The sequence below is a fragment of the Ranitomeya variabilis genome, chromosome 1, assembly GCF_051348905.1.
Source record: "Ranitomeya variabilis isolate aRanVar5 chromosome 1, aRanVar5.hap1, whole genome shotgun sequence".
NCBI classification, from domain to species: domain Eukaryota; kingdom Metazoa; phylum Chordata; class Amphibia; order Anura; family Dendrobatidae; genus Ranitomeya; species Ranitomeya variabilis.
The window spans coordinates 1,112,169,018-1,112,195,379 of NC_135232.1; the positions used below are offsets into that span (position 1 = coordinate 1,112,169,018).

Below are 26,362 nucleotides of genomic sequence, written 5' to 3' on the forward strand. Positions count from 1 at the left end.
TCATGTTGTTTACGCCAAATTCTGACCCTACCATCCGAATGTCGCAGCAGAAATCGAGACTCATCAGACCAAGCAACGTTTTTTTAATCTTCTACTGTCCAATTTCGATGAGCTTGTACAAATTGTAGCCTCAGTTTCCTGTTCTTAGCTGAAAGGAGTGGTACCCGGTGTGGTCTTCTGCTGCTGTAGCCCATCTGCCTCAAAGTTCGACGCACTGTGCGTTCAGAGATGCTCTTAGGCCTACCTTGGTTGTAACGGGTGGCGATTTGAGTCACTGTTGCCTTTCTATCAGCTCGAACCAGTCTGCCCATTCTCCTCTGACCTCTGGCATCAACAAGGCATTTCCGCCCACAGAACTGCCGCTCACTGGATTTTTTTTCTTTTTCGGACCATTCTCTGTAAACCCTAGAGATGGTTGTGCGTGAAAATCCCAGTAGATCAGCAGTTTCTGAAATACTCAGACCAGCCCTTCTGGCACCAACAACCATGCCACGTTCAAAGGCACTCAAATCACCTTTCTTCCCCATACTGATGCTCGGTTTGAACTGCAGGAGATTGTCTTGACCATGTCTACATGCCTAAATGCACTGAGTTGCCGCCATGTGATTGGCTGATTAGAAATTAAGTGTTAACAAGAAGTTGGACAGGTGTACCTAATAAAGTGGCCAGTGAGTGTATATATATATATATATATATATATATATATATATATATATATATATATATATATATATATATATATATATATATATATATATATATATATATATATATATATATATAATATAATAATTTATTTAAAAAAAATAAGAAAATATCTAGTAGTAAAAACATATTACACGACCCTGGTCAGACTGCCAAGTAAGCAGTCCGTGGCCAGCAGACCAGAACCGTGTGAGTCTCCTTACTACCCGACAATTACTTAAAGAATTATTGGTAAACTATTTAAGGTTTTAAGAAAGTGCTGAAAATTGAAATCAGACATTTTTTATTTGCACGGCCAATTTTAACATTTTTTTTTTAAATTATTATTTCCTGCTCCTTTTGTTGCAATGCATTTTTTAGCTTCACATAATGTGTACACAAGGGATTACGTGGAGCCTACCGGCTCAGGATACAGTGTAGCTACTTTCGTTATCACGTGTGTCATGTGGCCAGACTTTGACCTGAACATTCCAGGTTCGACAATTTTCCCATCCACAGTCACCTAAGGAGGGAGCAAGTGAACGGATTTTTAGCATTGCACAAAGAGTATATCATCTGGATAAAACGTGCACTTGATCTGATCACAATGCAATGCTAAAAAAGAAAAGCAGAAAAAATTAAAAAAAAGCATGCAAATCAAAAACAAAAACTTACAAGAATAAACTCAACCGATCGACGCCAGTGGGACTTGTATTTAGGAGACTGACCGTGCATTGGAATTCTACAATTGGCCACTGGTATTGTGAAAAATTCAAAATTTTATTTCTGGTGCTGGTTGAAACAAAATGCTTTGGCCCTGCTTGTACCTATACAGATGCCCTCTGAGGCTCAAATTTATTCCAAAATGATACTAGCCTTTACTAACCTCCACTTTCCCCAGTCCCACAAACCCGGTGCCTCGGGGTGATTCTCGACTCGGCCCTCTCTTTCAAGCCACATATCCAAGCCTTTGCCTCCTCCTGCCGTCTCAAACTCAAAAATATTTCCCGGATCCACGCATTCCTTGACTGCGGCACCACACCACAAAAACACTAGTGCATGCCTTTATCTCCCGCCTTGACTACTGCAACCTCCTACTCCCTGAACTCCCCTCTAGCACTCTGGCACCACTCCAATCCATCCTACACTCTGCTGCCCGACTAATCCACCTGTCTCCCCGTTATTCCCTGGCCTCTCCCCTATGCCAAACCCTTCACTGGCTTCCTATTGTCCAGAGACTCCAGTTCAAAACCCTCACAATGACATACAAAGCCATCCACAACCTGTCTCCTCCATACATCTGTGACATGGTCTCCTGGTACCTACCTACACGCAACCTCTGATCCTCTCGAGATCTCCTTCTCTACTCCCCTCATCTCTTCTTCCCACAACCGCATCCAAGACTTCTCCCGTGCTTCCCCCATACTCTGGAACTCTCTACCACAACACATCAGACTCTACCTTCAAAAAGAATCTGAAGACCCACCTCTTCCGACAAGCCTACAGCCTGCAGTGATCCTGAACCTACTGAACCGCCGTACAACCAGCTCCACCCTCTCCTACTGTATTCTCACCCATCCCCTGCAGACTGTGAGCCCTCACAGGCAGGGTCCTCCCTCCTTATGTACCTGTGTGCCTTGTTTTATGCTCATGATTAATGTATTTGTCTATATTTGCCCCGTATTCACATGTAAAGCGCCATGGAATAAATGGCGCTATAAAAATGAATATTAATAATAATAATAATAATAATAATAATAATAATAATAATAATAAAATGGCCAAAGAGTGCACAAAAATGTTCTATAACCACTCGGCCCGGGGAAATGCTCAAACAATATAACCACTTTTATGAATGGGCCTCCGACCCCAAAATTTGACTACTAGAGTTTTTGTTATGGCATTAAGGGGTTGTCCACTACCTGGACAACTTATTTCTAAAATAAGTATCCCCTTTGTAAAAATAAAAAATAACAGATACTCCACTCCTACACCGGGACTCACAGGGCCTGCGTGACATTGTTATGCCACATGAGCCCTGCAGCCAATCAGCCTTTGCTATTGGATTGCTTCATGGCTGCTGATTGTTAAGCTATGTGGACCAGACCAGCCAATGCCATACAAGCCCCGGAAGAAAAGGCGCTAACATCGCTGGAACGGCACAGGAGGTGAGCAACTTATTTTTATTTTACAAGGGAGACAACTTATTGTACTATATACGAATGCAAAATCTGGATGATCAAGAAACAAGACAGAAGAAGAATTGATGCCTTCAAAATGGGGTGCTGGAGAAGGATGTCATCAATACCATGGATTGCAAGAAGAACAAAAAAACAAATCAAGCCAGACATGTTACTGGAAGCAAGGATCACCAAGATACGAGTTGCCTATTTTGAATACATCATATGAAGAGAACAATCACTGGAGAAGGACATCATGGTCGGAAGAAGGGAAGAAACAAGGCAAAGAGAACGAACAGCAACTTGTTGGCTTGATACCATCAAAATAACAGTGGAGAAGACCCAGGTGGACCTATCTAGGCTTGTAAAAAAAAAAAAATCGATCTTCCTACAGAACGTTCATCCATCACGTCACCATGGCTCAGGATTGAGACAAAGGCCATAAAAGAAGACTTCTTTTAAAAGCAGTTGTCTGGGTACTAGAAAACCTCTTTAATAAATGCCTTTCCGACTTGTTTATTAGTCATCTAGTGACCGAACTACCAATTGAGTCATTGGAGTTCATAGATTGGCAGATGATAGACAACACACTATTGGCCAACAACTTATAGGAGACATTGGAAAGATCAGGTACATCACAGTAGTATTATCAAGCATTTGCTATCTACGTCCTAAAACAGTCATTGTATCGGGCCAAAACCAGCACCCTATATCACAGCTTAGCTTCTGATAGTCAGAAGATGAGTTGGATGCTACCCTACTTGACCTTCCATATAAATTGTCCATAAGGTGGAAGGACAACATGTGCAATGTAGAAATAGATTTGGTATAAAAATGGGAAAATCTTCTAGTAAAGAGCATAAATTAGGGTCTCTGCAGGAACTATCCAAAAATAGAGCTTGGAGAAGTTTGGAGAAGTTTTTGAAGGCCCTATCTCTTTATAGGTTTTTGTAAAGCGAATTACAAAGCCCCCCCCCCTGTTATGTCATGAGAAAATTGAAAAAGCCACCTGGAAGCAGGCATTACTGTGATATCAATATGAACATGGTATTTGCATATTGCAACATGATGAAATTATTCCATATGCAAATTATGAAAATGAGAAAATTATGGTGCTTAGCAGCAATGAAGCAATCTGCAGACAAAATTTACCTTGATTCCTCCGATGCGATGTTCCCCTCTGAATTCTTTACCATTTTTTAGCCAGTAGATGGTGGGATGGGGTTTGCCAGCGGCAGCGCATCGGAATCGGACAGTGCTAGCAGCTGGTACTGCAAAAAGCTTCTTTTCCATTTTATCTGGCTGGGTCCAATATGGAGGTTCTGCATTGCAAAACACATTAATATTATTTTAAAATATATCATTTTTTTATTTTTGGTTTTAAAATAAAAAAATTGAGGGAAAAAAGGTCAGATGTTTCACCTACTTAAGACATATTCTTATACCTTACTTGGTACTAAGTTTCTGATGCAGAAAGTACAAATGACTTGGCAATTCTTGTAATTTAAGGACATGGGAAGAAAGAACATGGCTGCGATCTTCAAAAAACAGCGCCAGAATTCATCATTGTAATAAACTAGGCTGTAATACCAGACAACCCATGGACCGGTGAGGCACCATGGCTGTAAGAAAGCAACGAGTGGAGTAACTAGAGTCAGAGGGGCCCCAGTGCAAAATTTTGACCTGTGCACCCACATCCATGTCGGTCAGATGTATGGGCTTTCATAGAATTCTAGATTCCATAAATGCCACATGCTCACCCACCATGTAATACTGTCCCCAGTCTTGGCACCTTCCTGTAATAATGTCCCCATCCTGGGTCCTTAAGCAATCATGATCTTTCTAATCCTAGAAAACCCTTTTAAAAAGGAGTTTGGCTGATTCCATTCACATCATTGAATGGATAGAGCTCACTGTCACTTTATCCCCACAAGTATGTGGACGCCGGTAGCTGCCCCCACATATAGTGGCAATGGTCAGGATGTCCGGTGAATATGCTTTAAGGGACTCCGTCAACTGGAAAGATGACAAGAGTTGAGATAAAAAAAATAAGATTGCGCTTCCTTGGTTCAGCATCCAGTCCTCCAAGGCAGCCTTCAGGTCTACACTCAGGACCCCTGGCAGCTCTTGCATTTATTAGGCTCCATTACATCTTGACGCCGAAGGGTCTAACAAGTGTAAGAGGTGCCCAGGATGCTGGGCACAGAAGTAGAGAAAGCCCTGATCTGGCTGCCATGGAGGACCGGACTGAACGCCAAACTAGGGCAGAGCAAATTTTTTTTGCTCAACTTCCACAACATTCAATGATACTCTACAAGTAATAAAGCTGAACTATTGGCACAAAGTTGTCCACTAAATGGAGATCTTGGCATGTATGCTGCTATGTCTCTGTGACACCACCCTCGAGCTACTTTTTAAAGGGTGAAGCTTTGATATGGCATTAAAATAAACAAAGAGAGACCATCACCTAAATCAGAGGTCCCCAACCTGTGGCTCAGTAGCCACATGAGGCTCACGGGCATATGAGATTTAGCGTTCAACTGTTGGACAACTTGTTGCACCAGGTCTAGCAAACAGCCATGAAGAACAGGTCTCCAGATGTTAATTTTTCTGAGGAGCCCGGCACAGCAGAGCAGATCAGGATGATGGGAAAGATTTGGATGTCCTCAGACTAGGTATTGTTTCTACTGTGGGTGGAGGGGCACAGAACGTGTGAGATAAATGTTTATCTCCTGGTAATCGCTCAAGTAAATGTCCATGCAAAATCGGTCCAAGCATGAACTGCAATGCTTGGACTGACCGTGGCTCTCCCGACCTGAGTATCACAACCACATAGACATATATGAAGCGGACATTCGGGTCAGGAGAGCCGTGGTCAGTCCATGAATTTTGGTCTGCGCTTGGACCGATTTGCAAGGACTTCTGCATGAGGCCTCAGAAAATGTTGAGGACCACTGATCTAAAAACAGTAATGTCTAATGTTGCACTGTCCCACAGCAATAAAAAATTCAAGAGTAAGTGTATCAAAAAAAGAAATGCCAAAGTATTTGTAGAATGAAGCAGAGCATATGCAAATGGTACCAATATTGACCTTCCAAGCATAGTCTCACCTGTAGTATGTATGCACTTGGACTACAGCGGAGAAGTGACACAACACATTCAGATTATCATTCGTTTTTATTTACAGTGCAGCACTGACAAAGTCAACGCCTAAGGACAATATTGGCACAAGGCAGTTCAATTTTCAGATCGATAGCATGCAAGATGATAAATATTGGAGTTTCGCAAGAACAATACGTAATATTTACTTAAACCTACGACACAATCATCCAGGAACATCCAAGCATAGGGCCAGGAGAGGGGGCAGAAAATTCGGCTTAGTGCATGCCGGTTACTCAGAAGTCACACCTGAAATGGGAGACTGATATGGTAGACTAGGGCATCCCAAGCCCACATAAAGAGAAAGGTTTCTTAGGGACGGTCCTGAGCTGTAAGTGATTGGCTTTAAATCAACTCCAAATGCTGTTGAAATCTACTGATCCTTTAGGGCTCAATGTGATCAGACTGTGGGTTCACCAGAATAATCTTTGTGACTCTGTTGTGAATTTGCTTTTTGCTCCCTCTAGTGGTTACTAGTTTTTTGACTCTGGTTTTTCTGTCATTCCTTTTATCCGCACCTGGGTCGTTAGTTAGGGGTGTTGCTATATAAGCTCCCTGGACCTTCAGTTCAATGCCTGGCAACGTAGTTATCAGAGCTAGTCTGCTGTGCTCTTGTCTACTGATCCTGGTTCCAGTTATATCAGCTAAGTCTGCCTTTTGCTTTTTGCTATTTGTTTTGGTTTTGTATTTTTGTCCAGCTTGTTCCAAAACTATATCCTGACCTTTGCTGGAAGCTCTAGGGGGGCTGGTGTTCTCCCCCCGGACCGTTAGACGGTTCGGGGGTTCTTGAATTTCCAGTGTGGATTTTGATAGGGTTTTTGTTGACCATATAAGTTACCTTTCTTTATTCTGCTATCAGTAAGCGGGCCTCTCTGTGCTAAACCTGGTTCATTTCTGTGTTTGTCATTTCCTCTTACCTCACCGTCATTATTTGTGGGGGGCTTCTATCCAGCTTTGGGGTCCCCTTCTCTGGAGGCAAGAAAGGTCTTTGTTTTCCTCTACTAGGGGTAGCTAGATTCTCCGGCTGGCGCGTGTCATCTAGAATCAACGTAGGAATGATCCCCGGCTACTTCTAGTGTTGGCGTTAGGAGTAGATATATGGTCAACCCAGTTACCACTGCCCTATGAGCTGGATTTTTGTATTCTGCAGACTTCCACGTTCCTCTGAGACCCTCGCCATTGGGGTCATAACAGTTTGCCAGGCCAGTATTAAATGTTTAATGCATTGCAGAAGAAGGATTATAAGAAAGAAGATTCAGAGTTTTTTTTTTTTTTCTTCTTCCCCTTTACCTCAGAGTGGCTATGCTTGCTGCAGACATGAATGTCCAGACCTTGATTACAAGTGTGGACCAGCTGGCTACTCGTGTGCAGGGCATACAAGACTATGTTATCAGAAATCCTAGGTCAGAACCTAAAATACCGATTCCTGAACTGTTTTCCGGAGACAGGTTTAAGTTTAGGAATTTCGTGAATAATTGTAAATTGTTTTTGTCCCTGAGACCCTGTTCATCTGGAGATTCTGCTCAGCAAGTAAAAATTGTTATTTCGTTCTTACGGGGCGACCCTCAGGATTGGGCTTTTTCGCTGGCGCCAGGAGATCCGGCATTGGCTGATCTTGATGCGTTTTTTCTGGCGCTCGGTTTACTTTATGAGGAACCCAATCTTGAGATTCAGGCAGAAAAGGCCTTGCTGTCTATGTCTCAGGGGCAGGACGAGGCTGAAGTGTATTGCCAAAAATTTCGGAAATGGTCCGTGCTGACACATTGGAACGAGTGTGCACTGGCCGCTAATTTTAGAAATGGCCTTTCTGAAGCCATTAAGAATGTTATGGTGGGTTTTCCCATTCCCACAGGTCTGAACGATACTATGGCACTGGCTATTCAAATTGACCGGCGGTTGCGGGAGCGCAAAACCGCAAATTCCCTCATGGTGTTGTCTGAACAGACACCTAATTCGGTGCAATGTGATAGAAAGACCGCAAATTCCCTCATGGTGTTGTCTGAACAGACACCTGATTTAATGCAATGTGATAGAATCCTGACTAGAAATGAGCGGAAAATTCATAGACGCCGGAATGGCTTGTGCTACTACTGTGGTGATTCTTCACATGTTATCTCAGCATGCTCTAAACGTATAGCTAAGGTTGTTAGTCCTGTCACCGTTGGTAATTTGCAACCTAAATTTATTCTGTCTGTAACTTTGATTTGCTCACTGTCATCTTATCCTGTCATGGCGTTTGTAGATTCAGGTGCTGCCCTGAGTCTCATGGATCTCTCATTTGCTAAGCGCTGTGGTTTTACTCTTGAACCATTAGAAAATCCTATTCCTCTTAGGGGTATTGATGCTACACCATTGGCTGCAAATAAACCGCAGTATTGGACACAGGTTACCATGTGCATGACTCCTGAACACCGCGAGGTGATACGTTTCCTGGTTTTACATAAAATGCATGATTTGGTTGTTTTAGGGCTGCCATGGTTACAGACCCATAATCCAGTCCTGGACTGGAAGGCTATGTCAGTCTCAAGTTGGGGCTGTCGTGGTATTCATGGGGATTCCCTGCCTGTGTCTATTGCTTCTTCTACGCCTTCGGAAGTTCCGGAGTATTTGTCTGATTATCAGGACGTCTTCAGTGAGTCTGAGTCCAGTGCACTGCCTCCTCATAGGGACTGTGACTGTGCTATAGATTTGATCCCAGGCAGTAAATTTCCTAAGGGAAGACTGTTTAATCTGTCGGTACCTGAACATACCGCTATGCGGTCATATATCAAGGAGTCTCTGGAGAAAGGACATATTCGTCCGTCTTCTTCCCCTCTTGGTGCGGGATTCTTTTTTGTGGCAAAAAAGGACGGATCTTTGAGACCTTGTATTGATTATCGGCTTTTAAATAAGATCACTGTCAAATTTCAGTATCCTTTACCGCTGTTGTCTGACTTGTTTGCCCGGATTAAGGGTGCCAAGTGGTTCACCAAGATAGACCTTCGTGGTGCGTACAACCTTGTGCGCATTAAGCAAGGTGATGAATGGAAAACCGCATTCAATACGCCCGAAGGTCATTTTGAGTACTTGGTGATGCCTTTTGGTCTCTCCAATGCGCCTTCAGTTTTTCAGTCCTTTATGCATGACATTTTCCGGAAGTATCTGGATAAATTTTTGATTGTTTATCTGGATGATATTTTGGTTTTTTCTGATAATTGGGATTCGCATGTGGAGCAGGTCAGGTTGGTCTTTAAAATTTTGCGTGAAAATTCTTTGTTTGTCAAGGGCTCAAAGTGTCTCTTTGGTGTACAGAAGGTTCCCTTTTTGGGGTTCATTTTTTCCCCTTCTGCTGTGGAGATGGACCCAGTCAAGGTCAGAGCTATTCTTGATTGGACTCAGCCCTCGTCAGTTAAGAGTCTTCAGAAGTTCTTGGGCTTCGCTAACTTCTACCGTCGTTTTATCGCTAGTTTTTCTAGCATTGTGAAACCTTTGACGGATATGACCAAGAAGGGCTCCGATGTAGCTAACTGGGCTCCTGCTGCCGTGGAGGCTTTCCAGGAGTTGAAACGCCGGTTTACTTCGGCGCCTGTTTTGTGCCAGCCTGACGTCTCACTTCCCTTTCAGGTTGAGGTGGATGCTTCGGAGATTGGGGCAGGGGCCGTTTTGTCGCAGAGAGGCCCTGGTTGCTCTGTTATGAAACCTTGTGCCTTTTTCTCTAGGAAGTTTTCGCCTGCCGAGCGAAATTATGATGTGGGCAATCGGGAGTTGTTGGCCATGAAATGGGCATTTGAGGAGTGGCGTCATTGGCTCGAGGGTGCTAAGCATCGTGTGGTGGTCTTGACTGATCACAAAAATCTGATGTATCTCGAGTCTGCTAAACGCCTTAATCCGAGACAGGCCCGCTGGTCATTGTTTTTCTCCCGCTTTGATTTTGTTGTCTCTTATTTACCAGGTTCAAAGAATGTGAAGGCCGATGCTCTTTCTAGGAGCTTTGTGCCTGATGCTCCTGGAGTCGCGGATCCTGTTGGTATTCTTAAGGATGGAGTTATCTTGTCAGCTATTTCTCCGGATCTGCGACGTGTGTTGCAGAGATTTCAGGCTGATAGGCCTGAGTCTTGTCCACCTGACAGACTGTTTGTCCCGGATAAGTGGACCAGCAGAGTCATTTCCGAGGTTCATTCCTCGGTGTTGGCAGGTCACCCGGGAATTTTTGGCACCAGAGATCTGGTGGCCAGGTCCTTTTGGTGGCCTTCCTTGTCAAGGGATGTGCGGTCATTTGTGCAGTCCTGTGGGACTTGTGCTCGAGCTAAGCCTTGCTGTTCTCGTGCCAGCGGTTTGCTCTTGCCCTTGCCTGTCCCGAAGAGACCTTGGACACATATCTCCATGGATTTCATTTCTGATCTTCCGCTATCTCAGGGCATGTCCGTTATCTGGGTGATATGTGATCGCTTCTCCAAGATGGTCCATTTGGTTCCTTTGCCTAAGCTGCCTTCCTCTTCCGATCTGGTTCCTGTGTTTTTCCAGAACGTGGTTCGTTTGCACGGCATCCCTGAGAATATTGTGTCTGACAGAGGATCCCAGTTCGTTTCCAGGTTCTGGCGATCCTTTTGTAGTAGGATGGGCATTGATTTGTCGTTTTCGTCTGCTTTCCATCCTCAGACTAATGGACAGACGGAGCGAACCAATCAGACTTTGGAGGCTTATTTGAGGTGTTTTGTCTCTGCTGATCAGGACGATTGGGTGACATTCTTGCCGTTGGCTGAGTTTGCCCTTAATAATCGGGCTAGTTCCGCCACCTTGGTTTCACCTTTTTTCTGCAACTCTGGTTTCCATCCTCGCTTTTCTTCGGGTCATGTGGAGCCTTCTGACTGTCCTGGGGTGGATTCTGTGGTGGATAGGTTGCAGCAGATCTGGAATCATGTGGTGGACAACTTGAAGTTGTCACAGGAGAAGGCTCAGCGCTTTGCCAACCGCCGCCGCGGTGTGGGTCCCCGACTACGCGTTGGGGATTTGGTATGGCTTTCTTCCCGCTTTGTTCCTATGAAGGTCTCCTCTCCCAAATTTAAACCTCGTTTTATTGGGCCTTACAAGATATTGGAAATCCTTAATCCTGTATCTTTTCGTCTGGATCTTCCTGTGTCGTTTGCTATTCACAATGTATTTCATAGGTCCTTGTTGCGGCGGTACATTGTGCCTGTAGTTCCTTCTGCTGAGCCTCCTGCTCCGGTGTTGGTTGAGGGCGAGTTGGAGTACGTGGTGGAGAAGATCTTGGATTCTCGCCTCTCCAGGCGGAGGCTTCAGTACCTGGTCAAGTGGAAGGGCTATGGTCAGGAGGATAATTCCTGGGTGGTCGCCTCTGATGTTCATGCGGCCGATTTAGTTCGTGCCTTTCATGCCGCTCATCCTGATCGCCCTGGTGGTCGTGGTGAGGGTTCGGTGACCCCTCACTAAGGGGGGGGTACTGTTGTGAATTTGCTTTTTGCTCCCTCTAGTGGTTACTAGTTTTTTGACTCTGGTTTTTCTGTCATTCCTTTTATCCGCACCTGGGTCGTTAGTTAGGGGTGTTGCTATATAAGCTCCCTGGACCTTCAGTTCAATGCCTGGCAACGTAGTTATCAGAGCTAGTCTGCTGTGCTCTTGTCTACTGATCCTGGTTCCAGTTATATCAGCTAAGTCTGCCTTTTGCTTTTTGCTATTTGTTTTGGTTTTGTATTTTTGTCCAGCTTGTTCCAAAACTATATCCTGACCTTTGCTGGAAGCTCTAGGGGGGCTGGTGTTCTCCCCCCGGACCGTTAGACGGTTCGGGGGTTCTTGAATTTCCAGTGTGGATTTTGATAGGGTTTTTGTTGACCATATAAGTTACCTTTCTTTATTCTGCTATCAGTAAGCGGGCCTCTCTGTGCTAAACCTGGTTCATTTCTGTGTTTGTAATTTCCTCTTACCTCACCGTCATTATTTGTGGGGGGCTTCTATCCAGCTTTGGGGTCCCCTTCTCTGGAGGCAAGAAAGGTCTTTGTTTTCCTCTACTAGGGGTAGCTAGATTCTCCGGCTGGCGCGTGTCATCTAGAATCAACGTAGGAATGATCCCCGGCTACTTCTAGTGTTGGCGTTAGGAGTAGATATATGGTCAACCCAGTTACCACTGCCCTATGAGCTGGATTTTTGTATTCTGCAGACTTCCACGTTCCTCTGAGACCCTCGCCATTGGGGTCATAACAGACTCTAATAAGATAGTCTGACACTGGGTAAAGGATGATGACAATGGATTGCCAAAACTGACCAGTCTACCAAGGATGGCAATGGTCATATGTAGTTCTGGGAGCAGGCAATGCAAGACTGCCAATCTAATGCTATGATCTATGTAGCAACGCCAGGTAGGACTGGGTTAAATCATAGCACTGGACGCCTTGTTTAGAGGCACTTGGTTAACTTTAACTGAAAACCAAGGACTTTGTCAATCTGCTGAGTGAAGCAAAGTAGAGTGTAATGCTGGCGAATGCTCAGCCAAAATGTGAGCTGTAGCAGGGAGAAAGACAAGCCAGGGTCTCTCTCTGCATGGGTCAGCTAGGAGATCTGAGCAGTTTGTGTGTGTTGGAACTGCAGAGAACTGTGCCCGGAGTTGAATATTTCAGTTAGGCACTGGAACCTGCTGGAGCTCAGTTAGAAAGGTATACTGCAACCGGTGGGACCGTGCCTCTTCTGTGCATGAAGTTTGATCTGGGAGATCTGCAGCATCGGAAGAGTGGATGGACACTGAAGCTGGCTGGGAACAGTGATCCGACCAGCTTTACAGCAGCGATTGCAAGTGCTACACTCCATCTAGGAGATCGGCCACCTCTCCTAGACTGCAGAGGTAGCTGGTAACTTTTGGCAATGAGCAGTGAACTATAGGATTACAAATCCATCTGTTCTTGAGAATGGGGAGCATTTTTTTAAATAAGAGATACATTGCAAAGTTGCTTATTTTACCCAATTTAGAAAGGGAGACAAGCCCCTTAAATGGCAGACGAAATCTCAAAAACAAGATATTTTGGTTATGATATATGACATCATTGTGTAATATGAAACTTCTGTTCAACATTTTCTGGGTAAAAGGGTATTCTTAAATTTTAGAAGTTATCCTCAATCTTTGCGATAGGGGGCAACTGATCGTTAGGTGTCCAACTATTGAGACCTCCACTAACCCTGAGAACCAGAGCTGTGAAAAGCCCCATGGCAATGGAGCGGTGGTTGATCATGTGCACTGCCGCTCCATTCATTCTTAATGGGATCTCTGCGCTCGTCTGGTCTTCGGCACTCCGAAAAGAATGAGCAGAGCGGCAGTGCTCATGATTGACCACCTCTCCATAAACCTGGGGATCCTCAAAGCCCTGTTTCTCAGGATCTGTGAAGGTCCTTGTAGTCGGACCCAAAATGATTGGGAAGTTACCTCTTATCCAATGGATAGCCTTGAGAATACCGCTTTAGAGAATGGTGCCAGCAATGTAAAAACAAAAAAAAAATCCCCCAAGACATTTCGTAGCTAAATAATTTGCTAACCGTTACCATGATCCCCATCTGTAATAACTTAATACCCGCTATAATACCAGCATGGTTCACGGGCAGGTAACAACAGATCTGAATATGGGTGTAGTTTAGTTGATAGCAACCGCTTCAATGAATAAGAACCGGGAAAAGTTAGTCCAAATCCCGTGCACAGTGAAGCTGGGCAAGCTGCCATCTTCCTTATTGCTTTAGAAACCAAGAAGCAGATTGAGAACTCTATGGCAGAAGAGGCCCCAGAGAGCCCTAAATCAAACCGTACGGAAGTATTTTACCACCGTGACATCCAGATTATACACTCTGCAAGCTCTAGGGGATGTGAATACTTGGGCAATAATTCTTCTGGACAACGTGGTTCTTTTACTAGGACGGCTCGACTACCAATCATTGACAGATTTTTTTAAAATTTTTTGCTATTGTTTCTATGTCTTAGATAAAACAGCGCCCCCTTGTGGAGGGGTAATCCGAAATGGATTTGAAAACCAATTATTCATAGAAAAAGTAGTGAAAAACTGTGCATCAACCCACATGTATATAGCCACTCAAATTTCAGGAGACAATGCCGGAGGAGATAACGATTGGGCAGTTTGTTATTTATTTTACTCACTTATATAGTGCTGTCATATTCCGCAGGGCTTTACAGACATTATCGGCACTGTCCCCATAGGGACTTAGATTGTGAGCCCAAATCAATATGCCACTGGAGTGTGAAGAAACCAGAGAACCCGGAGGAAACCCAAGCAAACATGGGGAGAGCATACAAACTTCTTGCATTTGTTCTCCTTGGTGGGATTTGAACTTAGGACCCCAGAGCACAACAGTGCTAACCACTGATCCACCATACAGTGCTATCCACTGAGCCATCATGCTGCTCACTGCATAGTCCTAACCACTGAGCCATCGTGCTGCCCTGCTGAGTTGAAACACCAGAGACTAGCCGTAGATTGCCTCTTCTTTGAAGAAACTATATACACAGAACTAAATAATGTAGTTCAGACCAATAAGGTTTAGGAGCAGCGACTATTGATGATGACATCAGTTCACACAGTGGCTGCTTTGCAGTACTGGCGTCCCGGGTTCAAATCCCACCAAGGACAACATCTGCAAGGAGTTTGTATGTTCTCCCCGTGTTTGTGTGGGTTTCCTCCGGGGTCTCCGGTTTCCTCCCACATTCCAAAGACATACTGATAGAGGAAATTAGATTGTGAGTCCCAATGGGGACAGTGATGATGATAGTATTTGTAAAGCGCTGTGGAATATCATGAAGCTATACAAGTGAAGAAATTATAAATCTATACTTTTTAAATGAACAGTTATGTTTGTGCCTCTTTTTCTGCTTCTGTCAGGGGCTTTCTTTTGAAACACAAAACATGATTCGGACGAGGAACCTTGACGGAGCCATTGTGTTCAATGTGGAAAAGTGAGCCCAAGATCTCCAACATCTCCATCTGGGTTCCGTTCCAATCATATTTTCTGGGCTTCAGAAAAGTCTCTGATGGGGAAAGCAAAAGAGGCACAAGTGTAGTCTGAACGTTTAATTCTCTACGGGCACAAGAGTTCTAGTCCTCTTCCTCTCTGAAGAAGCAATTTGCATATTTAATTTCAAAGAGTAGCCATAAGTCTCTTCACTCTGATAAGCCAGGCCTGGCTTGTCACTCTCCACAAGGAAAAATATTACCCCTTAGATCCTAGTATTAAGCCTATCACCCAGCCAAATCAGATCTCATACTTCACCCCAAAACACAGTGTCCGCAAACAGATTCTGGTTTGGCTTTTACCCTAAGCCATGTGGCAAGGCTCGTTAAAGGCTCGATATTGTCTTTTAGGATTGCTACTCCCAATAGGTGGTGCTAGAGTTCTAGTCCCCTTCCTCACCGAAGAGGCAATTTGCATATCTAAAGGTTCTTTCACACACTTCTTTTGGGGGTCTTCTGTTTGGTGCAAAGAATAAAGCCAATCATTTAATGTACAATTTGGCTTTGAGTGTTTTTTTCCTCCCCTCCTATACATTAATGACTACCAGCCAACATCAGTGTGTGAATGCACTTTAATAGAGATGAAAAAAAAAAAATTATACACACACACACACACACACACACGCAAATAAACACACACATACACACTAATAAAAAGCTATATCTATATTAAAAAATATTTAAACACAAATACAAAATATAAAAATAAAATTACATTTACACGTTTACATTAAAGAAAAAAAATATATACACACACATATATATATATATATATATATATATATATACACACACATACATACACACACACACACACGTGTAACATTTATATTAAAAATATTTTATCAAATACAAAAAATATATAAAAAATCAAAAATAACATTTATACTTAAAAATATATAAAAATAAGCAACAATTAAATTAAAAAAATATTTAGACACAAATACAAAAAAATATATAAAAAAGTATTTGTGGTTATTTTTTTAATATATTTTAGTTTTTATATATTTTTTGTAACATTTACCGTATATTAAAAATAAAAAAACAACAACACGGTTCTCTGCAGTAGCTGAAATGATCAGCAGTTTTCTGGCCACCTTCAAGCTTACATCTATCTGAAAATAAACCCCTAATAATGCCAATGGTAATAAGCAGATGCTTTGGCAGAGCAGCTCATTTTTTCCCCCCAGCGATCCAGACGAGCAGCGACAGGCCAAAAGTGGGTCCCTGCTGAACCATTGCTAACTTTTTACAATTTGACTGCTACATTTAGAAAGTAATTGTCTGTCAACGCCAAGGAACGCTGCCAACTCTGTCCACGTGAGACAAACACGGCTCCGCAGAATGACAGTAATGGTTTTCTTTGTACTTGAATCACACAGACTCGAGATCCTTAACTTCATCTGCGAAAAAAAAAACTGAAAATCACCGAGGACAGCGCTGAAAGCAGGTCTGGGATTAGCCTTTGGCTCTTGGACATAGCTACATTATCTGCGGCACTCGGGGGTTGGTGGAAAAATGAATTTTTAGCTGTTGAGAAAAGGGCTGTGCTGGGTTATCAGGAATATTAAAAGAGTAAAAAAATAATAAATAAGAAAAAAGCAAACAAAAAAAAATAATATATAAAAGACCTTTGAAATTTTTCCAGATGTATACCGAAACATCCCAATTCCTCCATTCCTCTACAGTTTGCTGGAATTAGCATTTATAAGACTGGGATTGCGGTGTCTGGGGCTATAAAATAATTGGCCCCAAATGGACACAATTTAGAAAACAATAAGGTGAAATTCTGGGCTTAATCCTTCTAGAGGGAGGGGTGCTCGTTAATACACTACAATTTCCAAATAAACACTAAATAAATAAACCGGCCACATGGTGCACAGATCACGCTTTGTTGCTTTAGAGGTATTAGAAACTGTTAGCCAAGGACTTTGGGAAGCTCAATGTAATTACATGTTAAACCCATCAGAATTTGGCAGAGACAATAAGAATCCATTATTTTTTTTAATTTTTTTATTTACTTTGGTTGACTAGAATCTTGTAATTTGGGCAGTCATCGGTGAACAGGTGGCTTTCGCTGGTTAAAAAAAAAAAAAAAAGGGTGCAATATTTATCAAAGTCAGGGCCACCTACAAACACCTGGTAAAAAATCAAAAATACTAATGGAGACTTTGGTAAATTTAAAAAAAAACAAAAAAACAGAGGGCGCTCCCAACGTGAGATAAATAGGCAAATCGAATAAAAGTTATAGAAAAATATAAACTTTTTAATTAAAAAAAAGAAAACGCGTTTCGGCTGCATCCAGCCTTCTTCAGGTTTATCCTTCACTCAAACTCGAAATCGAAAAATACAATTTCTTCTATTGCCAAGACCAACAACCCTTCGATATTTAAAAAAAAAATAAAAAAATTGCCCACCATATTGTATAACCTCCAGTCCTTCAGGAATTATGGATTTGGAGAGGGGATTTTATTTCTTGGGAGAGTCAAGAGGGGGGAAATTTTTTTGTAAAGAGAAACCTTTTTTCGCACCATTTTGTTTTCTATAGCGAGACAAAAGGTTCACTTCAACAGACAACACAATCTATTGTGTACAACGGATCTTCTAAAAACCTTCAGATTTTCCTCCAATGTCTGTGACCATTAAAACAGGGTTCAGACAATGGACAAAATTTTGTTTTTTTTGTAGCTGACCACTGGCTGAAATTTTAGCATAAACCTTTTCGAAAACGGAGATCCAACACAAAAGACAGAACAAGTTGTTCATGGACTTACAAAACAAACCACCTTTTGTCAACATGCACGCGAGTACTTTTTTATCGATTGGAGACTTGGGAACCAAAATATCTTGGAATTGATGGGGATGGGAGGAGGGGAAGGTTCTACTAACGTCTCATTGGTACGACACGTGAAGATGATGGAGCTTCACAATCAGACAACTGAGAAGACAGAATCTTTCAGTGTGAACTTGAAAACTGAAAGCCACTCACGTACATGACGCCAATTAATAATTTATACTTTTAGTTGGTTTTAGATATCTTGTCACCTAGCAAATTCTTTATAAGTCAGGTAGTTCTTATAGTTGCTCGGTGAACACGTGAAGTGGATCCAAACCGGTCATCAGTTTGTGGATACATTACTTTAGACTTGGAGTCTGCTAGATTACTCCATGAACCAATTCTCATATTTTTGACACCGACAGAGATGGAGCAAATCGATTTGCAGGACACTGGTCTAGCAGCCAAGCCAACAGTCCATGGTTGCCGAATTGTAGCCCGGTGAACCTTCTACAACCTGCCGGAATGCCAGACGCCACTTCTGATTACGAAGCTCAACACAATGCCATTGATATGGCATGATGCACGGCATGATTTCACGTCAGGCCTACTAATCAGAAGCAACGTCTGGGATACCGGCAGGTAGGAGGAGGTTCGCAGGGCTCTGGTTGAGTGGTCAAGGACTACTGACGTAACTGTTGGACACAGTACTGCAAATCTTTCTGCTCAACTTCAATAAACATCAATAGAAAAACACCTAAAAACATCTCAGAATATTTGCTGCCAGGATCCAGCCATGAAGCAATTTTTCTAGGAAACCAATATCCCTGAGAATTTAATTTCTAGGACATTGATGAAAGGTGGAAAATATATACATATTTGTTTTTCCAAATGTTTAGATAAAATAATTTACACTTTAAGCAGCCTACAAATAATTTAGAGACAAGATATAAGTTTCCTATAGCAGAATTAACACACTTAAAATGACTTCTCAGACCCTCCAAATAATTTTCCAGCTAGCACAAATTTCCAGTCGAATCCACGTCACAAAGTTTTAGAGACTTTTGAAAACCGGAATAAGTTTCAGATTACAGATTAAAATTTATGAAAAGTTAAGACTATATCAAGACAAACTGTAACCGATGAAGATTCTGGGCACCGGTTCAATATTAAATAAACAGTAAATAATTTCCAATAGGTTTCTAATACATAGATTTTTATAAAACGGGACATATAATATACCTTTAAGAAAGAAACAACATTACTGCAGAAAAAACCCCATTATTCACACATTGGTGAAGAAAGATTTTATTTCTACTGTGAAACTAAATACAAACTTTATCAATCACTCGAACTACTGACCTACAGTCCACGGTAATGGAAAATTACTTCTGCAAGTCAGCTTCAGAATAGATTACAAAGATATTTTTTTTTAGAAGTTTGGTTAGAAATAACTAAAAATTCTATGTGCGAAAATTACAGATGATAATAGCTTTTACTTACAAAGTAAAAAATGATGTTCTACTTACCAGTCAGAAAAAAAAGCAAAAAAATAAAACAAAATATCTATCTAGCACAAAAATGATTTGTGAAGATATTACATTCCACCTTATCTAACCAATTTAGAATTGGATAATTTTTGGACTGCAGCAAAATTACACTTCGGATCACAACACAAAATGGCAGATGTAAGATCTTAGCAATGGCGTGATCCAATTTAATTGTCACACTATGGGGTCTGGGTTCAAATTAGAGCAACCTGGGTTTTAGCTATAGATTTCCTCTGACTTTTCACGGCTCGTCCGGATGGGTTACTTGGTCCACGAAAACGTCAGAGATTGGGTTGCGAGATTCCACTGGGCAAAAGGACTAATTTGATGCAAACGCATATTTTTGAAATTTTTCGGTCAGATTATTATTTTTTCATTATACAGACAATATCGAAGGTGAAGAAACCATCTAGATATTGATACTGTATTGAGAGAAGCTTCTAGCGTCATCATCGTAGATTGTAAAACAACAGCAAAGACATTAACTGCACCTTAACAGAATGTTCAGAGCATTTGGCCGTAACCAAATCTGGCAGAAGCTTCGAGTTATAAAAGCTGACAATCCCTTTCCCCGTCACCAAGAATAAACCTGGCTTCAAATGCCTAAGACTTTTCATATACACTGGTCTCATTCCAAAACGGACAGCACCCAAAAAAACAGGAGTGTAATTAGACTGCAGCTTCCAAGACCACCTTGCTACAACAAGCGCAACCAGAATACCAAGTCCCCAAAAAAACGGGAGGAAAAGGATTTTTTAATTTAACTTTAAAACAAAAATCTGGTTACAATGGCCAAAAATTTCTATTTTAGGCATCCAAAAATAACGTAAAAGGAAACCTGTCAGCAGTTTTGGCCAATATAAGATACGGAAACAGCCTTTCAGGGTTTATCTGCAGCATTCTATAAGGCTAGGTTCACATTACGTTATAGCAGCCCGTTCAACACATACGTTAAACGGGCTGCTGTAACGCAAGTGCCGACTTTGGCAGCACGCTAGCGCAGATAGAGCATCTGCTAGCTCTATCTGCGCTAGCAGTGACGGACCCGGAAACGCTGCAGCCCGCGTCTCCGGGTCCGTCACTCAATGACGGCACATCCCTAGCGCACGCCCATTGTGGGCGTGCGCTAGCGATGTGTCCGACATTGCAGTCAATGGCCGCCATAACGGACTACGCTACACCGCACTTATGCCGCGGTGTAACGTAGTCCGTCTAACGGACGCCACTAACGCAATGTGAACCCAGCTTAATGCTGTAGATAAGCCCACGGTCCAACCTGAAAGATAGGAAAAATAAGTTTTATTATACTCACCCGAGGGGGCGGTCCGCTGCGGTCCAATGGGTGTCGCAGGTTCGGGTACAGCACCTCCCATCTTCTTGCGATGCCGCCCTCCTGTTGCTTCATTGTTCCCCGGCATCACGCTCCTGCGCAGGCGTACTTATCTGCCCTGTTTAGGGCAGAGGATAGTACTGCAGTGCGCAGACCCTGGGCCTCTCTAACCTTTCCCAGCGCACTGCAGTACTTTGGTCTGCCCTCAGATAAGCACGCCTGCGATAGAGCACGATGCCGGGGAGCGATGAAGCAACAGGAGGGAGACATCGCAAGGAGATGGGAGGACCGGACCGCCCCCCGGGTGAGTACAATAAAACTTAAATTTTTCTTATCTTTCAGGTCGGACAGGGGGATAATCTACTGCATTATAGAATGCTGTACATAAGCCCTGAAAGGCGGTGACCATATCTTATATCAGCCAAAACTGATGACAGGTTCGCTTTAAATCAGAACGTTTCCATTTTCTCACCCATCACTCTGGTTTATGGGTGTCATGTGGTATTTTATAAGGGGTATCAAACCGTAGGAATTTTTTACATTTTTTTTATGCAAATATAATTACAATGATCCAAAATAACAAAAGGAATAACAATCAACTTGCAGATCAGGTTTGCGTATGTGCCGACACTTCCCTGGTCCGGTAAGTCCTTTGTTCACCATGCTCCAAAGAGGACAAGATGTGTAACACTTTTAGGATTCAGCCAACCAGACTGACAGGGTATGTTTCCAAGGTCAAGAACCGGCAGTGCTTTGGACGCAGCACCTGTCCACCTGAACGCAAGTGATTCCGCATGTGTTCATTGAACCATGCGGAATCACCATGCCCTACACATTGGATGGAAAATTTATTTTGGAGAGTCTGAGTGTCTCCAAAAGATAAATTGACATGCTGCGGTCTCGAAAGACGCACAGTCCATCTCCACAGGGAAGCCGGAGGCATCCATGCACGCATAGTGGAGATGGGATTTCTACAAATCCCATCCACTATATTGTAACATCTGGACACTGCGGGTTTGACGCTGTGGATAAACGCAGCGTGAAACCCGAAAGTGTTTACGGTCCGTGGAATCATACCCTTATGGTGACACTGACACCACTGAGATTACCGCTGTGGCCAGTGATTGGTGGCAGCAGTCGCAGGTTGTGTCAAAATTACATTTCCATATGGAGGGGGATGGGCAATGGACACTTTTGGCACATAGGCGCCAGGGTGTTGGTAAGGTCAGAATTACTTATTTTAGGGCCATGGCAAGTGGTTTGTAAAACTTTTAGGGCTGGATGACCTCTAATTTGAGTTGCCAAACAATACCTAGTAACAAAAAGTGGTGCTGCTAAAAATACCCCCCCCCACTAGAAATTTTAAAAAATATTTATATTGTCGCAGTATAAAAAATTCTGGACAACCCCTTCAAGAATCTAGTGACCTAAAGAACAAATAGACTCACTTGAGAGGATCAGAATTTCTAACCAACAAGACTGTACTAGTCGAAATGTTCCAAAAACAGAATTATTTTAAGATCTTTCAAAAAAAATAAAAAATAAAATAAATTAAATTCCCCTAAAAAAAAAAATGCTGACCCATAACATATGTTTCACCTTACACCAAGTGTCTGCTTTATATTTCAGGTAGAAAAAAATAAATAAAAATCTGTCAGTATATTCACCGAGTAAGACAAGGGGGACCAGTGTAAGAGGCAGCCCACGGAATTCTTTTGGTTACTGCTGCAGAAAATGTTCAATTGTGTCAGATCAGGAGGTTCTTAGCAAATGAACGGTTCTCCAAAAACCACACGCCATCACTGATGGCAAGGACTGGCACCATCCAAGCCACAATTGCTGGCCGCTTCTCCTCGTAAGAGACGTGCTGGAATAAGAGTTACTACCAGAGATCCGTGCCCGATTTTGTTTTAATAGTACATATCCCGTAAGAAAGGCTTTGTGAGATAAATGTACAACTAGAAGTGATTTACAATTCTAAAATATTCAGCATGCCTTGATGGATCACTGCCATACAACCCTCATGCTGAACCCTACATGTTCTGTAGTTTTACTACTCATTTACCTTACTTTTAATCTGCATAGAAAACCATAGACTATAGAATACTTTTACTTTTTTTTTCCCCACCACCTATGATGCAAAGTCTAGTAGACTTTTAACAAGTTTGTGTTTGTCATATCGTACATGCAAATAGTTTCTTCAGAGGGGAAGAGGACTTGAACTTTAATGCTGCCTATTGAATGTACCAATCCTAAAAGTCAACATCTACCCTTTAACAAGCCTTGAATCATAACTTGTGATAAGAAGCCAAACCAGAAACTCCATTTGCAGAAACGTACTTTGGGGTGAATACCCCTTGTCTGTGCAAAAGCAGAATATCTGATTTAGCTGGGTGAAAGGCCTCTGACTGGCATCTAAGGGGGAAAGTGTCTCATTATGGAGAGTACGAAGCCGGTGTAAGGAGACTTATAGCCCCTGAAGATATTTTAATTCACACAAGAGCATCACATGGCCTATAAAACTCTCCTTATGCCTGCTTGGGACTCTACACAAGGAGATATGTTCCCTCTTAGACATCCAGAGGCCTTTCACCTAGCCAAATCAGACCTCTTGCTCTGATGAGGGGCAAACACCCTGAAACAAGTATCTACAAATGGAGATTTTGGTTTGGCTTCTTATCCCAAGTCATTTGGCAAGGCTCATTAAAGGGTCGATATTAACGTTATTAAAACTGAAGACACTACTTGCATATTTAAATTCCGGATGGTCTACAAGTCCCCTCACGCCAGCTTGGCAATATCCACAAGGAGAGACTCTCTCCATTTAAGACCTCCTATACCGCACAATTCTTTCCCAAAGAAAAATTGGCACTAAACACATTTGAGAAATTTCTGAAAAACTTTCATGGCAGACAACAAGACGTCATTAACTCGAAAATTTCGGATGACAGTCGTTTTTTGGACATTCAGAAATCATGGAAAATTGAATAATTACCTCTGTCGGAGCTATAATTGTAGTCAAGATGGTTGAGACAAATACGGTAACTAAAACAATTAAGAAATGTTTACAGCAATTTTTAAATTTTTGTCCAATTCCCTTTTATGGCTAGTGATGCGTTTTTGGATACCATGAGAAATTAATAAACTAGACATCATGTTCACCTATCTATACATTTCCTCCTTTAACAAGGAAACATCTTATAAAGCACCACAAAGCAGTTTTCATCTGCAGAACCCACGAGTTACGTCGCGATGTGGGAATAACTGAAATTACACACAGATGGTATTGTACATGGACCCGTGCCGGTGGATCTCAAGGGCTAGCAGAAGAAATATTTTGCTTTAAAAGCCGCATACATTGCAACATCTGAGTATGATTTGTATGATGTTTTCAGCCAAAACCACCACAAGTCTGCAAATACACAGGTAAGAAAATCCAATGCCTTGTCGCGTCAGTGCTGCAAGACGGAATTGTGCCGTTGCAAATGTACACAAAAAAGAAGACAGTATAATGTGGATTCAGGATAGATACACACATTTAGAATTGGCGATTGCAGAAGATATAACTTTTTTTAAGTTTTTGTTCTCAAAGGAACTTCTAGCAGAATTACTTTAATGGTGTATTTCCCATAGGTATACCATATATATCCAATGGGCGAGAGTCTGATGACCAGGAGACAAAAAATGGGTGATCAGTGACGTGGTCACATACATCATCAAGTGAAGGATGATGAGGACCGATCAGATACTCCTATAGTTTACTTCCCTCAAGGCCCCCATACATATTAGATAGCTGTCGGCAGAGTGATGCTTTGGCCGATCTTTTGGCCGACAGCCATCTCGAACATACACAGGACAGCTTGCTCGGCCAAGCGCGTCTGTGTCCTCCATCAGAAACTGCCGACTTGACATCTCCGATTATCTCCAGAAGAAGCAAGCGATCTTCAGTCCAAAATTGGTCATGCTCGATCAACATCAACAATCTATTGTTTGACAGCCCCATACGTAACCAAAGTGTTTGCTGAACCTGTCGATATTGGAGGATGCAGCCAATATTAGTCTAATGGGGGGATGAGACTCTCATAGAAGGACTCATGAACGGTGGTGCACCTCAACATCCATTCGGCGTAAAAAGCATGTAGACAGGGGTTGTCTTCACGAGAGAACCAATTTCACTGTATGCAGCTAGTTATGGTAGATTGATCTCCTACACCTTAGCAATACTGTCCCTACTTTGGGAATACAATAAAGTATTGTCTCCTTGCAAAAGTAGTAGCTTCCCTTGAAATGTGTATCTGGCCATAACAGTATAACCCTAACTTGCAAAATGGCTGGTTAGATATGCTTGACTTTGCCAGAAACAAATAGGGCAAAACAACGTTTTGTACAACAATGTGAAACAGTTACAGATAGGTGAAAATACAAACAAAACACCAACCTCTTTCTTCAGCTTCGTCATCGTCATCTTCATCATCGCCAGATGACGGCATGTCTGGTGGAAAAAAGAGAAAAGGCAATTAAAAGATGCCCAGGTCACTGGATACTTGACCTTCAAGCTGTTGGTTTGAGGTTTTTCTTTTCATAACATTAGACTTTTTCAAGAGGAAAGTAAGGTTCTGGAATTTAAAAAAAAAAATAAAATAAAATAAAGTGAGAATGATTAGAAATTATCAGTTGCCTTGTTTTGATCAGTTCACCAAGACTTCCTTCATTGTGTCATTTAAGTAAAAAAGGCATTCTCTAGTTTGGAAGTTATCCCTTACACATTGGATACCATTGGGGTTCCGACTGCTGGGGCCCACACTGATCTCAGAAGACTGAGGGCTCTTCTCAGCCCCAGTTCTCGAGATCAGTGGGGGTCCAAGACATCACTTTGAATATGTAATCATAACATTATTTACATGTCAGTAGTTTTGGACCACATCTACAGTCTTTTAGGATCATGTTTCGTAAGTTCTGCTGACTCATTTTGGATGTCTCACCAACTTAAGTGGCTTGTCTCAATTAAGCAAGTAATAAACCTGAATAATAATAATCTGAAGAATAAGTGCTAACTTGCTGATCACTGGAGGTTTGACCAGCTTAGAGCCCACCGCCCCATTCAACCTTCCATGGGACTGATAGAACTAGCAGCACGCTGTATTCCACCATCTCCAGCAGTCCTATACATTATGACTGGAGCGGTGGCAATCACGTGTGGTCACCACTCCCTCTCTCAGTATCATGTGGGTCCCAGTGCTCAGAACCCAAACGTTATAACCTCTTTGAAGTAAGGAGCCGAAGGGCAAAACAATGCATTTCCAAGGCCCTTGGCAAAATTGAGCCTAAGTATTAACTCCAGTGTTTTCTTAACTTTACTACTATGTGGACCTAGCTACAAAAGATAGAGGAAAAAGTGGTTCTGAGTAGAACTAGAGGGTGTAATGCTCACGGCCGCAGAGGGTGCGTGACTGTGACCAGGCCCATGCGGGAGCGGGGATCACCCATGCTAATTTCACCTGGATGTGCATCATCCACGAGAAATGTATTGGGATACAGAGACATGCTGGCTCCATGCACTGCAATCCACACTGCAATCCACACCGCGGGCCAATCAGATTCCGGCAGATGTCGGCTTGCCAGTGACTTGCGGTGCATGGCAGTGATGTCATGCGCTGTCCATATACGCACACTGAAATCAGCTGCTG

At 42.5% G+C, this 26,362-nt stretch overlaps 1 protein-coding gene across 4 annotated transcripts in view; it reads right to left on the reverse strand.

Annotated features, from left to right (window-relative positions):
- Positions 1–26,362, reverse strand: part of FGFR3 (fibroblast growth factor receptor 3) — a 102,991-nt gene that overhangs the window by 35,963 nt on the left and 40,666 nt on the right. For all 4 annotated transcript variants that reach the window (XM_077280197.1, XM_077280196.1, XM_077280195.1 and 1 more), the window contains exons 4-5: positions 25,114–25,167; positions 4,017–4,186 (exon numbers count right to left, since the gene is read on the reverse strand). In XM_077280197.1, coding sequence (XP_077136312.1) covers positions 4,017–4,186; positions 25,114–25,167 — 224 coding nt within the window. The remainder of the gene's footprint in view (positions 1–4,016; positions 4,187–25,113; positions 25,168–26,362) is intronic.